This window comes from Mustela nivalis (genome assembly GCF_964662115.1).
Source record: "Mustela nivalis genome assembly, chromosome: 7".
NCBI classification, from domain to species: Eukaryota; Metazoa; Chordata; class Mammalia; order Carnivora; family Mustelidae; genus Mustela; species Mustela nivalis.
In genome coordinates, this window is record NC_139026.1 from 83,599,019 (window position 1) to 83,614,016 (window position 14,998).

Consider the following 14,998-nt stretch of genomic DNA (forward strand, 5'->3'; position numbering starts at 1 on the left):
GTGGATCTGTTGCTGATTTTCACTTAGCATAATGCCCCCTAGTTCCATCCATGTTGTCAGAAATGGCAAGAACCCATCCTTTTTATGGCTGAGTAGCATCCCATTATATTTATAAGATATACATCTTCTTTATCCATTCATTGATTGACGAATACTTGAGTTGCTTCCATAGCTTGGTTGTAAATAATGGTACAATAAATACAGGGGTGTGTATATCTTTTTGAATTAGTGTTTTTGGGGTAAATACCCAACAGTGGAATTTCTGGACCACACGATATTTCTATTTTTAATTTTTGAGGAACCTCCATAATGTTTTCCATAGTGGCAATATCAATTTACATTCCTACCAATAGTGCACGAAGGTTCCTTTTTCTCTACATCTTCTCCAATACTTGTTATTTCTTGTCTTTTTGATACTAGCCATTCTTACAGGTATAAGTTTTTAATTTGCATTTCCCTGATGATTAGTGATGTTGAACATATTTTCGTGTGTCTCTTTGCCATCTATATGTCTTTGGGAAAATGTCTATTCAGGTCCTCTGTCCATTTTTTTTTTTTGAAAGATTTTATTTATTTATTTGAGAGAGAGAGAGAGCATGTACTGGTGTAGCAGGGAGCGACAGAAGGAGACAGAGAAGCAGGCTCCAGCTGAACGGGAGCCTAACATGGGGCTTGATCCCAGGACCCTGGGATTATGACTTGAGCCAAAGGCAGACACTTAAGTGACTGAGCCACCGAGGTGCTCCTGCCTGTTTTTAAAAAGATTATCCAGAGGTTTTGGTGTTGACTTGTATAAGTTCTTTATATATTTTCTGTCTTAACCCCTATCGTATATATCATTTGCAAATATCTTCTTTCATTCAGTAGGTTGCCTTTCCATTTTGTTGGTGGTTTCCTTCACTGCACAAAACCCTGTTATTTTAATGTAGTCCCAATAGTTTATTTTTACTTTTATTTCCCTTGCCTGAGGAAACACATCTACAAAAATGTTGTGAAGGCTGATGTCAAAGAAATTACTGCATGTTTTTTCCCAGGATTTTTATGGTTTCAAGTCTCACATTTAGGTGTTGAATCCACTTTTAGTTAACTTTTGTTTATGTTATAAGAAAGTGATCCAGTTTCATTCTTTTACATACACCTGTCCAGTTTCCCCAGCCACATTTATTGAAGAGACTGTTTCTCCCTGTTGTATACTCTTGCCTCCTTTGTCATAGGTTAATTGACCACACAAGCATGGTTTTATTTCTGTGTTTTCTATTCTATTCATCTAGATGTCTTTTTTTTTGGTGCCAGTATGCTATAATTTTGATTATTATAGTTTTGTAGTATACCTTGAAATCTGGGATTGTGATACCTCCAGCTTTGTTCTTTTCCCTCCTTTCTTTCTTTTCTTTTCTTTTCTTTCTTTTTTTCTTTTTTTTTTTTTTCAGCTTTGTTCTTTTTCAAGATTGCTTTAGCTATTCAGGGTCTTTCCTGATTCCATACAAATTTTAGCATTATTTGTTGTGGTTCTTTGAATAATAATGTTGGTATTTTGATAGAAATTGCATTGAATCTGTAGATTGGGTACTATGGGCAATTTAACAATACTAATTCTTCCAATCCATGAGCATAGAATATCTTTCTTTGTGTTTATGTTGTCTTCAGTTTCTTTCATCTGTGTTTTTTACTCTTCAGAGTACAGGTCTTTCACCTACTTTGTTAAATTTATTCCTAGGTTTTTGTTATTTTTGGCATAATCATAGATAGAACTGTTTTCTTGATTTCTCTTCATTATTAGTGAAAAAGATTTCTGTATATTAATATTATATTCTGCAACTTTACTGAATTCATTTATTATTTCTAATAGTTTTTTTTTTTTTTTTGGTGGACACTTTAGGGTTTTCTATATATAGTATTGTGCCATCTACAAATAGTGACAGTTTTGCCTCTCCCTTACCAATATGGATACATTTTACTTCTCTTTCTTATCTGATTGCTGTGTCTAGGTCTTCCAGTACTGTTTTGAATAAAAGTGGACATCCCTGTGTTGTTCCTGATCTTAGAGGAAAATCTTGCAATTTTTCACCACTGAGTATGATGTTAGTTATGAGTTTTTCATGTATGATCTTTCTTATGTTCAGGTATGTTCCCTCTAAACCCACTTTGTTGAGAATTTTTATCATGAATGACTATTGAATTACGTCAAATGCTTTTTTTTTGCATCTATTGAGATAATTATAAAATTTTTATCTTTCATTTTGTTGATGGGGTGTATCATGTTGATTGATTTGCAACTAATGAATCATCCTTCTGTCCTGGAATAAATCCCACTTGATCATGGTGAATGATGCTTTTAATATATTGTTGAGTTTGGTTTGCTAATATTTTGTTGAGGATTTTTCATCTATGTTCATCAGGGGTATTGGTCTACAGTTTTTCTTCTTTTGTAGTGTTTTTGTCTGGTCTTTTTATGAGAGTCATGCTGGCCTTCTAGAATGAATTTGGAACGTTTCCTTCCTCTTTTATTTTTTGGAATAGATTTTGGAACATATATATTAAATATTCTTTAAATGTTTGGTAAAGGGAGGTCTGGGTGGCTCAGTCAGTTAAACATCTGACTCTGGATTTCAGCTTAGGTCTTATCTCAGGGTCGTGAGGTCGAGTCCCACATCAGATCCCCCACTAAGTGGGGAGTCTGCTTGAGATTTTTTCTCTCTGAACATTCCGACCTCTAAAATAAATAAATAAATCTAAAAAAAAAAAAGTTTGGTAGAATGCAATTGTAAATCCATTCAGGTCCTGGACTTTTGTGTTTGAAGAGTTTTTGAATTACCAATTCAATTTTGGTACTAGTTAGTAATTGCTCTCTTCAGATTTTCTATGTCTTCCTGATTCACTTTTAGAATATTGTATCTTGCTAGGAATGTATCCATTTCTTCCAGGTTGTCCAATTTGTTGACATATAATTTTCTACAGTATTTTCTTATAATTCTTTGTATTTCTATGGTGTTGTTACTTTTCTTTCCTTTCTGATTTTATTTATTTGTGTCCATTTTCTTTTTTGATGAGTTTGGATAAAGGTTTATCAATTTGGTTGACTTTTTCAAAGAATAAGCTTTCAGTTTCATTGATCTTTCCTTGGTGTGTGTGTGTGGTGTGTGTGTGTGTGTGTGTTTAAATTTCTATTTCATTTATTTTAGCTCTGAAATTTCTGATTTCTTTCCTTCAGCTAATCTTGGGCTTTGTTTGTTCTTTTCTAGTTCCCTTAAGTGTCAGGTTAGATTAATTATTTGAGGTTTTTCTTGTTTCTTGAGGTCTGTATCACTAAAAATTTCCCTCTTAAAACTGCTTTTGCTGTATCCCAAAGATTTTGGTCCAGTCGTGTTTCATTTTGCATTTATCTTCATGTGCTTTTTTATTTCCTCATTGACCCATTGGCTGTTTAGTAGCATGTTGTTTTGCCTCCATGTGTTTGTGTTCTTTTCTCACTTTCTTATGATGGATTTCTAGTTCCATACCATTGTGGTCAGAAAAGATGTGTGATATGACTTCAGTCTCCTTAAATTTACTGAGATTTGTTTTGTGACCTAACATGTGATCTATCCTGGAGGATGTTCAATGTGCCCTTGAAAAGAACGTGCTTTTTGCTGTTTTTAAATGAAATGTTCTGTATATATATTGTTATCTGATCTAATGCGTTGTTCAAAGTGACTGTTTTCTTACTGAATTTATGCCTGGATGATCTATTGATTGATGCAGGTGTCATGTTAAATTCCCCTACTATTGTATTACTGTCAATTTTTTGCTTTATATCTGTTAATATTTGCTTTATGTATTTAGGTGCTTTCATGTTGGGTACATAGTTATTTATAATTGTTATACCCTCTTGTTGGATTGACCCCTTTATTATTATGTAATACCAAGGGCACTTTTTTAAGATTCCAAACTGATAAGGAATTTTCATGGAGTGAGGGAGAGGCAATCAGCTTTTGGGGACTTACCTTTGAAACCTAGTCTTGCTCATATATGTGCTCTTTGTTCTTGAGACTTGCACTCTTACCTAAAGAGAAATAGTGTGAAATGACACAACCAGCAGTTTAGTAGAGTTTGATGTCCTTTTTTTAAGGGCAAATAATGTATGGACTGGAGGAGTACAGTGACTTACAAACACTCTTCCCAATGGATTTTGGCCAAGGGTGAGTTTTATAGAACATTATAAGTGGCAATTCATAAAGAGATTATGAATGGCTTAAGTTGCATATCTGACCTTATTCAGAAAGACGGAGGAACAAGAAAATAAATATAGAGCCCAAAGTTTGCTTGGCATTTGGGGATTGGCTGAGTAGACATACCACTGATCCTTGAAAGACACGGGTTAAAACTATGTGCATCCACTTACATGTGGATTATTTTGATAAATGCAGTACAGTACTTATTATTCTCTACAGTATTTTCTCTTTCTCATTCTTATTGATTCTTTCCTATTATACTTTTCTTATGATTTTCTTTAACTAGCTTACTTTATTATAAGACCATAGTATGTAATACATATAACATATAAAATATGTGTTAATCAATTGTTTATGTTATTGGTAAGGCTTCCAGTCAACAGTAAGCTATTAGTAGTTAAGTTATTGAGGAGTCAAAAGTTATACATGGATTTTCAACAGTGTGTGGGGGGGATTGGCACCCCTAAACCCTTTGTTGTTCAAGGGTCAACTGTACTGTGTTTCTGGTCAAAGATAGCATTTACAGGAACACAGACGTTTTGTTTGCTGACATGGTAGCTCAGACAGAGATGACTTCATTTTAGAAATTTACCTCAACGATAGCCAAGTGTTTAGAGACCCAAACACTAGAGTCAGACTGCCCAGGTTTGAACCCTGACCTAATGGAAAGAATTGGTATTTGCCATGTAGCTAAGTGATCAAATTTAACACCAATAATTGTTGGACAGTCTGTCCGTGGATACCTCTTACTGTAATGTCACATGAAGAACATAGCATTTTCTATGACAGATTCTTGCCAAAAATGTTTAACTCAAATCTAATTAAACCTCTGACTTATATCCAGTTAATAGGAAATACTAGACTTTGAAAACTAGTATCCGGAGAAAAAAATCATTCATAGCTCTTCTGTTCTCTTAAAAAAGTTAAAGTTAGGGGAACCTGGGTGGCTCAGTCAGTTAAGTGTCTGCCTTTGCCTTAGTTCATAATCTCAGGGTCCTTGGATCGAGCCCCATCTTGGGCTCCTTGCTTGGTCGGAAGTCTGTTTCTCTCTCTCTCCCTCTGCCCTTCCCCACTGCTTGTGCTCTCTCTCTCCTTCTCAAATAAATAAATAAAATATTAAAATAAAATAAAAGAAAAGAAAAAGTCAGCCAAAGTCATAGGGAAAAAAGCCAGGGATAATATAACCAGTCACAGTATGTGAAATGTGATTGGGTGTTTGAATGAAAAACCCAACCATTAAAGACTCTGAACTTGAATATGGGATGGCTTGATATGAAGGAAATGCTGTTAAATCTCTTCTATGTGAATATGTTATTTATGTAGGGATGACATGTCATGAGGTCTGCAATATTAACATGGTTCAATGAAATATATACAGAAAGACAAACAGATAAATCAAACATAGCAAAATATTCAAAATTTTGAAGTCTGGATGGATGTATAGGTATCTGTTACATTATTCTTCCAACTTTTCTATATATTTAAAATCTGTCAAAATAAACATTTTTGGGGAAAAAAGACAGCTTCCACAGCTTCTACCAATACATTTACCTATATACCTGCATCTGTATCCAAATACTGCATTTTCACTATGGTTTGCATGATAGAATTTTATCCCGCATTTTATAGCCATTATCTCTAGTTTATAGGAGCTCATCACTTTCACCTACCCAAGGACATCTCTACAGCAATTTTCTCTTCTCTCTCCCACATACCCTCTGTTGGCTCCACACACCCTTTTCTCTACTAATGCATTTATCCACTACCCTTTACACTACCCTCAAATCAATTCAATAGGGTACCTACTATGCACTGGGGATATAGTAATGAACAAAAGACAAAAGCACTGCTTTCATGGAGTTTCTTCTCTGGTTGATGAAGATAGATAACCCAGAGAGTAAGTAAGCAAATGATGTAATGTAACAGGGAGTTAGGTAATAAGGAGAAAATAAAGCAAAGTAAGAAGGAGGTGGAGTATGTGTGGAAAGGTGACCAGGGTTGCTGACAACCTATGTGGAAGCATGTACAGGCAGAACAAATCTTGCCCCAAATCATGAAGCTTGGCAGGCAGAGCCTGAGTTAGATATCAAGGCCTCATTTTACTCCCCCTGTCCAGGCACCTGTGCAAACATCTTGCACAATCATATGGGGTGGGGGGCTCTGGAAAATTTGCAATTTAAATAGGGTGGTTTTCAAATACCTTAGATTTTCCTATGGGCAAATGGGGAACTCTTGGTAGTTTGAGCAGAGAATAATATGATCCGACTTATGGTTTAAAAGCATCACATTAGCTATCATGTTGAGAATGGGCTATAGGGGGACAAAGGTGGGAAGTAAGGAATTTAGAAAAATAATCCAAGTAAGAGAGAATGTTGTCACAGATGAGATGTTAGTGAGGAAGGTGGTGTGGAGTGGTCCTAATTATATATATATATACATATATATATATATGTATATATATATATTTATATTTAATAGACATTAAAGGATCTATTGATGGAGTAAATACAGAGTGTACAAGGAAGAGAGGAGTCAAAGATGACTCCAGGCTTTGGAGACTGAGCAATCAGAAGGATGGAGTTTTGCTTTATCTGAGATGGAGAAGATTACTGATAAACCAGGGAGGAAGATCAAGAGATTGATTTTGGATGTTAAATTTTAGCTGCCTGTTAGAATCCAAATAGAAATGGGTATAGAATTCTGGAGTTTGTGGGTTTCAAAGAACTTCAAGGTTCCTTAAGAGTTGTTGATAGCCATTTTTACCATTTCTTTTTCTTTCATTCTTCTGTGAACCTGTGATGTAACAAGAAATATATTTATTTTTTGCCCTTAGTTCCTGGTACAAACCTCCTTAAACCCTTGGAATTTTCTGATTTTCTGAGTGATAAGCCCTTTTGGGCTTATGCTAATGAAATGACAGGGTGGTGCCCTTGGATAACTTCAGGATGGACCTGGTCACCAGAAAGACCAAGTGATTAGAGGGTTGAAACTTTCAGCCCCACCCACTGGTCCCTGAGAAGGGGGTAGGAGGGTGCTGACGATTGAGTTCTATACTCTTCAACAAGACTTGATAAACTTATGGGTGCACACATGCACGTTCTGGGAAGGTTGTACACTCCAGTTCCTTGGGGACAGAGGCTCCTATGTTCAGAAACTTCTGGATCTTACTCCCTTCATCTAGCTGTTCATCTCTACCCTTATAAACTCCTCAATAACAAACTAGTAAATGTAAGTTAGTGTTTCTCTGAGATCTGTGAGCTGCTCTACCAAATTAATCAAACCTGAGTTGGGGATTGTGGGAACCTCCAATCTATAGCCAGTTGGTCAGAAGCACAGGTGACAACTGGGACTTGTGATAGGGGTCCGAAGTGGGGGGATGGGATGACAGTTTTGTGGGACTGAGCTCTTGACTTATGGAATCTGATGCTATCTCCAAATAGTGTCAGAATTGAGTTAATTGTAGGATACCCAGTCACTATCCACTGAAATGTTTTGCGGTGTTGGAAAAAATACACTAGGCAACCTATTCTATACGTTTGCCCCCTATCACTCCTCTGAATCTGCTGATGTCACCTGTGACCTCCCACAGCAAAACCCAGTGGCAAATTTTTTTTTCATACTCAAAGAAAGCTATTTTAGCTACAGGAAAATTTGAAATCTTTGCAAAGGCATGGTATCAGATTCATTTGACACAGAATATCGTTTCTACCTTTTTGGGAAAAAATTTAACTTCACACTTTCCTGTTTCTCATTTCTCACTGGACACTCCTTCCTTCTCAGTCTGCTTTACTGGTTTTTCCACATTGTCCGAAAGCAAGTGTTGGAGGGCAGAGTCCTAGAGATCAGCCTTCAGACACTATCTCTTTTTTGGTGGTTGGGGGCAGGGAGAGAGATACTCTAAAATGGGCTTCATGCCCAGCACAGAGCCCATCATGGAGCTGGATCTTACAACACTGAGACCATGGCCTGAACCAAAATCAAAAGTCCAACACTCAGCTGACAGAGCCACCCAGGAGTCCCTTGGAGCCTATATCTTTACAGAGATTAACCTCCTAAGCAATCCTAACCAGACCGAAGTTTATCTCCAGTGCACATCTCTCCTCCAAGCCCCAGACACATGACTGCTGGACATCTTCACATGGATGTCTAACCTCAAATTCGAATTTATGGGTCCAAACGCAACCTCCTCCACTCTCTTCCTCCCCTGGAGTCCTACACATCTCAAAAATAGCAACTCTATTTTCCCAGTTTCTCAGGTCAAAATATTGGAGTTCTCTTTGACTCCCTCTTTCCCCCCTCAGACTCATATCCAGTACCTCAGACACTCTTCAGATTTATTTCAAAACATGCCTTAATCCACATCTACCAGTACCATTCTGGTTCAGGACCGTTATCTCTTGGCTGAATTAAAGAACTGGTCTCCTAACTGGCCTCCCTGATTTTACATTTGCTGGGTGGCTCAGTGGGTTGAGCTGCTGCCTTCGGCTCGGGTCGTGATCTCGGGGTCCTGGGATCAAGTCCCGCGTCGGGCTCTCTGCTCGGCGGGGAGACTGCTTCCTCCTCTCTCTCTGCCTACTCGTGATCTCTCGCTGTCAAATAAAAAAATAAAAATCTTTAAAAAAAATAAAATGTAAGGATGACACCTATTTAGTCAAAACTTTACAAAGGCTTTTCACATTATTCAGAATCAAAACCCAAGGCCCTCTGATGACTAAGTGATGCCGAACTCCCCTCCTCTGCCATCCCTAACCTCCTACTACTCCCCCCACCATCACTATGCTGCAGTCACCACTGGCCTCTGCTTTTCTCGAAGACATTAAGCATGCTTGTCCTCAGGCCTTTCACATTTGCTTTTCCTTCTTGAAACTCTGTTTCCTCAGGGATTTATATACTCTGTTCCCTCACTTCCTTCAGACCTCTGCAAAAATGTCACCTTATCAGAGAGTCTTCTCCTAACCACTCATTATAAAGTCTGTCTCCCAACCATCATTCTCTCTGTGTCTTGCCCTGCTGCATTTTTCTCACTAGTGCCCACTATTGTCTGACAGGCACTTTCTTATTTGTCTCTTTCCACTACAATGGAAAGTCTTCATGGCAGAGATGTTGTCTGTCTTTGTTTTTTGTTTTTACTATTAAATCCCCAACATCCAGGGAAGTGGTCAGCATATAGTTAGTTCTCAGTAACTAAGTATGAAGAATGACAGTGGCATGTGTCACAAGAGTGATAGCGGAGATACGTGGCAGCCAACCTCAAAGATGACTCCCAATGAGCCCTCCTTCTGGTGTTCATGCTCCTGTATAAACCCCTCCCATAGGCAGTAGAGCTGACTGAACTTTTGTAACTGTGGCAGAAATGACAATGCAGGGGCGCCTGGGTGGCTCAGTGGGCTAAAGCCTCTGCCTTAGGCTCAGGTCATGATCCCAGGGTCCTGGGATTGAGCCCCACATCAGGCTCTCTGCTCAGCGGGGAGCCTGCTTCCTCCTCTCTCCCTGCCTGCCTCTCTGCCTACTTGTGATCTCTGTCTGTCAAATAAATAAATAAAATCTTAAAAAAAAAAAAAAAGAAATGACAATGCATGACTTCCAAGGTTAGGTCATAAAATATGTTGTGGCTTCTACCTCACCCAGCCTCTTGGATTAGTCATTGTCAGGGAAGACAGTATTGTGTCATGAGGATGTTTAAGGGGTCTACAGACAGGCTGGTGGAGGAGGAACGAAGTGACTGCTGCCAAGCAGGATCACGTGAGGTTTAATTGTTTTAGGAGCAGATTTTGAACCCTAGTCAAGCTTTTAAGTGACTGTAACTTGAACAACATTGTCACTACAAATTAGAACCTAGGCCAGAACCACTTGACTAACCTGCTCCCAAATTCCTAATCCACAGAAACTGTATGAAAGGATACCTGTTTATGATTGCCATGGGCTGCTGAATTTGGGCAGTGTATTATGCCACAGCTACATGATCTCTTTGCTGGTTTTTCCTTGGGAATTTTGCATTTGCTTTCCCTTCTGCCTAAAACTCCATTTCGCTCAGGTAGTTTGACATCTCAATCTCTTACACCAGGCTTCTGCTAAAATGTCATGCTGTGCAGTTATGCACCAATCAGCAATGGATGCAGGATGTGTTTGAGATATCCAGGAGGTAGATATAACAAGATTTAACTGATTGGACATGAGGGATAGAGAGAGGAAGGAGTCAAAATGTTTCTCAAATTATTGGCTTGTGTAACTACACATTCCTGAATTTAGGGAAATACGTTTGGGGCAGAAATTATAAATTCAGTATTGGGCCTGCTAATTTTGAAATATCTAAGAAATAGCCAAGTGGAGATGTCCAGCATTCAAGTATATATAACATTTGCAACACAGAAGAGAGATTTGGAAATAAAGACCTTGGAATCAGGACCAGCTATCCAATTTGCAATGCCCGTTGCAAACAAAACTTTGCAGGATTTCTTGTTCAGTGAGCACATGAAGCCCACCAGGAGCCAGATCCCCCTCCCACCAATTTGTAGGACTGATAGACCATGCCCTGGCTGATGGTAGAGAAGTGGAGCCAGGTATCTCCCCTTCCCCATCCCCATGGACTCTAGGCTCCAAACCGTGTTAAAGACACAGCCTCCCAGAGGATGCTTTTACTTAGGGCATGGGAAAGAGGCTCATTCCCACCAAGTCACACCCATTGGGTGACAGCACTATGAAACTGCTAGTATAGGGCAGGGATAGCTGCCTTCAGGCCCTGCCCTACAGCACCATGGGTGCATGAACACGACCCTGAACTTCCCTGTACCTGTGCTGAGGTGTTCTTTGTCCTAGTGGTCCTGGTTTTGGGTAGGGCAAAAAGGAGGGTGGGCAAGGCTGAGAAGCTGTCCCAGAGGGCAGAGCGGCAGTGCGAGGCAGGACTGTATGAGAACCAAGCACACTTCATTGTTTCATTGAACGACACATATGAAACAAAAATTCAAAGATAATGTTATTAAGAATTTAAACCTGCAACCACAGAGCATTAATGCCCCAAGCATTAAGTGCTTCTGAGTGCTGGGCCCTCTGTAAATCAGGTGTTGATGTGCTCATCAAACTGGCCCTGTTTGAATTAGATAGTAAAATCCTAAGACTGAATGAGTTCAACAGGGAAAAATGAGAAGAAAAAAAGACAGGATCAAAATCAGAGACGTACCAATATTCAAGGGATGGGCAGAGAAAGGGCATCCTGTGGTCAAGTGAGGGTTGTAATTCATCAGAAGACTAATAGAAGAGAAAATACTTGGTCTACCACTCTGACGTGGAAAAGCTTTGCAAATCCAATAACCTGGCCACATATTACTAGGCACATTTTATTTCACTAACTATTCATGATATAGATGATAATTTTTTAGGATCAAGTATGTGGTTCTTACATGGGCCAATTAACCTTGATTATGTGTGAAGCATTTATGACTCGGTTGGAAAAAAAGATATTGTATGAGAGGAGCTACAGAAAATAAAATAGATTGAATGAAAGAATAGAATTTGCTGATGATAGACTCACAGATAACAAGTAAATAATTCATTTCCCTTCTAGCAACAGTTACCTTTACACATAAGGCCAGCAGTGTCGCTCTGCAACATTTATCAAGCAACAAAAATGTAGACTTTAAAATCTAAAAGGAATTTCAAATGACTCATGGGACCCTATTACAAACTCAACCACAAGAGTTTTCTAACTACTAATTAATTTTGAGCGAAGTCTTAAGCCATAAAAACCAGACCATTTCGTGAGATAACTGGGGCAGAAAGTTGATGAGACTTAGAATTTGGGGTGAGGGGAGTGATTTGTCTCTAGAGGTGGTTTATCAGATGGCCAACAGTCCAGATTCTAGATGTTTGGGTTTGAACCCCAGCTCTGCCACTTACTTCCTATATGTGATATTGAATTAGTTATTTAATCATTCTGTTTCTGAGTAAAAGAGTGGTAATAATTGCTAGAATTGTTATGAGGATTACATGACTCAATGTAAAATATTTAGAACTATGCCTAGCATATAAAAAGCACAATGTACACATTTGTTAAATGAAAATTGTGATAACTGATCATGTCGCTAAAATGCCTCTGGAATTTCTAATTTAGTAGGTCCCATAAGCTTTGTGGAGGAGTTCACGAAAGAAAACAATCTTCTTTTTTTCCTCCTCATCCCCCCCCCTTCTTTATTCTTTGATACCCCTCCCCCCCCCTCTGCCCTTTGCAATGTATTGTTTTCTCTTTATATTAAAAACAATTCTCTCTGGGCTCCTGGGAGGCTCAGTTAGTTAAGTCTCCAACTCTTGATTTCAGCTCAGGTCTTGATCTCAGGGACATGAGCTCAAACCCTGTGTTGGGTTCCACGCTGGGTGTGGAGCCTATTTAAACAAAAAAAATTTTTTTTTAAAATTCTGTTCTTTAAGATATTGGACATTTTCTTAAAATTAATTTCCACATGTCTTATGCATATTTGTGGCTGTTCTACCACTTATGATTGGTCCCAATGTTTTTCTTACATATGGAAATTCAAAAAAAATGTACGGGAGAATAAAATGCACGGGAGATTTACTGTCATCATAATTATGATAATTCTGGTACCTCCATGGAAAAAATATAAAAAGTTTTGATGGGGGGTGCCTGGTGTCTCAGTCGTTAAGCGTCTGCTTTGGGGTTAGGTCATGATCCCAGGGTCCCAGGATCCAGCCTCGCATGGGGCTCCCTGCTAAGCAGGAAGCCTGCCTCTCCCTCTCTCACTCCCCCTACTTGTGTTCCCCCTCTGTGCCTCTGTCAAATAAATAAAATTGTTTAAAAAGAGTTTTGATGAGAAGTATAGGGCAATGAATATAACAAGGATTTCAAATATACCTTCTAAGCCCTTTTCAGGAATCAAAATGAACCTAACAGCAGCTTCTTTGAAAACAGTTCTGCAGACACACAATCCCAGGAACCTGCAGTTCAAACTACCCCACCCCCGCCCCCATGAGTCTTTAAAAGTAGAAATCTCTTTGTATTTCTCCTTCTGCTCCCTTCGGTCGCGTTCTTTTACTTTCTGCCCCAATTTTATTTAGTACTTTGTTTCCTCTGGTTGTTACAGTCTTTCACACTGCATTATAGTAGAGCTTGCTTCCAACCACAGGGAAATTCTTTGGCTTCTTTTGCATTTTTGATAGGGAGGACTAAGCTGACTCATGACCATCTCGCGACCACTCCCTGCGTGTGCTCAGGCGGGCGGGGGTAGGGGGCGCTTCTCTCGCTTTCTAACTTCCCTTTATGCGGAAATCCTGCGGCCTTTTGTGAACACGTTTCTTGAGATCCCTCTCTTTGTCTTTTTTCGCGTATCGTTTATTATTTGCGAGTTTTGCCTCTTCTCTCTGCAATCGTCCTCTCCCCTTGCCCCCATAGAATACACGTTCCCTTACTTTGGGGTCAGAGTAATTGATGCTTGAAGATCCTCCATGGGCTCCACCTAGCCTTTACATATGGTTCAAACGTGCTCGCCTTCAGGGTTCTCCACCTGAGCTGTTGGCGGCGTTTTTCCCCCTCTGCAGTAACACATGTCAAAGAAAGCAAGCCCCAGGACTTGTCCATATATGACCTTAGAACAGGGCGCTGCCTCGTTTGGAGGCAACGTTTGGGGAACCTTGTCCACTCCCGCCCCCGCGTGCTCTCGCCACCGCCTTCCCCGAGGTCACTGGCGTGCAGAACACGAACGCCGACTGCTCCGGCTCGCGTCCCGACTTCCTTCTGGGAGCCTAATAAACCTGGGGGAAGTTTAATCATTCCGCAGCGAGCCCGGCTCTCTCACTGGGCATGCTCAGTGGCCCGGCCCCGCTCCGGTGGCGAGTGGCTGTCTTGGGCGCAGGGCTCGGGTCGGCGGCCGCTTCGGCGGGGCTTCCAGGAGTGCGGACCGGGCGCTGCAGCCCCTGAGCCGGGAGCCAGACGCGCCCCGCGGTCCCCGCCCGGACGCAGGGCCCAGCCAGAGCCGCGTCGTTCCGGAACCCGGGACCCCCCAACTTCGCGCCAAGTTCGGAACCGCCCTCCGGGGGAGCCATGCAAATGATGACCAGGGACGTTCTGCTAGAAATGGACCAGGAGGAGGAGGACGACGACGACGGGGACATCGGTGAGCGAGGGGTTCCCCGGCGGGGGCCGACGCCGGAAGAAGTTGAGGACTGCGCGTGGGCGCCGCGCCCTCCGCGAGAGCGGCTTGCGGGAACCCTCGGCCGCTCGGAGGGGCGCGGGCGCGGGCGGCCGGGGAGGAGGGAGACGGCGCCGCGGTCCCGGGGCCGCAGTGCGGCCTCCTCGAGCCTCAGCTGCCTGCGGGCCGGCGCCCGGGGGAAGGCCGGGGAGGCGCGGGGCGCGCACGGGCTCCCGAAAACTGCGTCCGGGCGGGCCGCAGCCGCAGCCTCGGAACCGTCATGCCAGATACAGGGAGGTCTCCGCGCGCCGACGTCTTGACTCAGAAGCAGCAACTTTGGGGTCATTTCCTCCCCCCCTCGAACCTGCTCTGGGGATTCCGGAGAGCGGCGCGGGCGGGGAGCCGGCCCCGGTTCGGAGAACAGGGGTGTGACCCACCTGCATCCGCTGTAAAGTGAAAGAAAGGAACGGCTCTGGGAGGGAGGGTGGGGGCTGGGTGGGGCGCCCGGGGAACGGATTTGTGGCCGCGGGTGGAGCCCCGGGATCCTTTTGTCAGCCGCGGAGCCCGCCGGGGCCGTGATTGGAGGAGTAAACCCTAGTCCCGGCGGACCTCCGGACGTGTCTACAAGTCCAGAGGGCCCCTGGAGCTTGG

The 14,998-nt window shown here is 41.6% G+C and overlaps 1 protein-coding gene across 2 annotated transcripts in view; it reads left to right on the plus strand.

The window, feature by feature from the left end:
* The first annotated feature begins 13,558 nt into the window (after positions 1-13,558).
* ANO6 (anoctamin 6) overlaps positions 13,559-14,998 on the plus strand; it is a 186,634-nt gene continuing 185,194 nt past the window's right edge. The window contains exon 1 of one of the 2 annotated variants that reach the window (XM_082742293.1): positions 13,559-14,332. In XM_082742293.1, coding sequence (XP_082598419.1) covers positions 14,260-14,332 — 73 coding nt within the window. In that variant the 5' untranslated portion in view covers positions 13,559-14,259. The remainder of the gene's footprint in view (positions 14,333-14,998) is intronic. The other variant, XM_082742292.1, reaches the window with a different exon arrangement.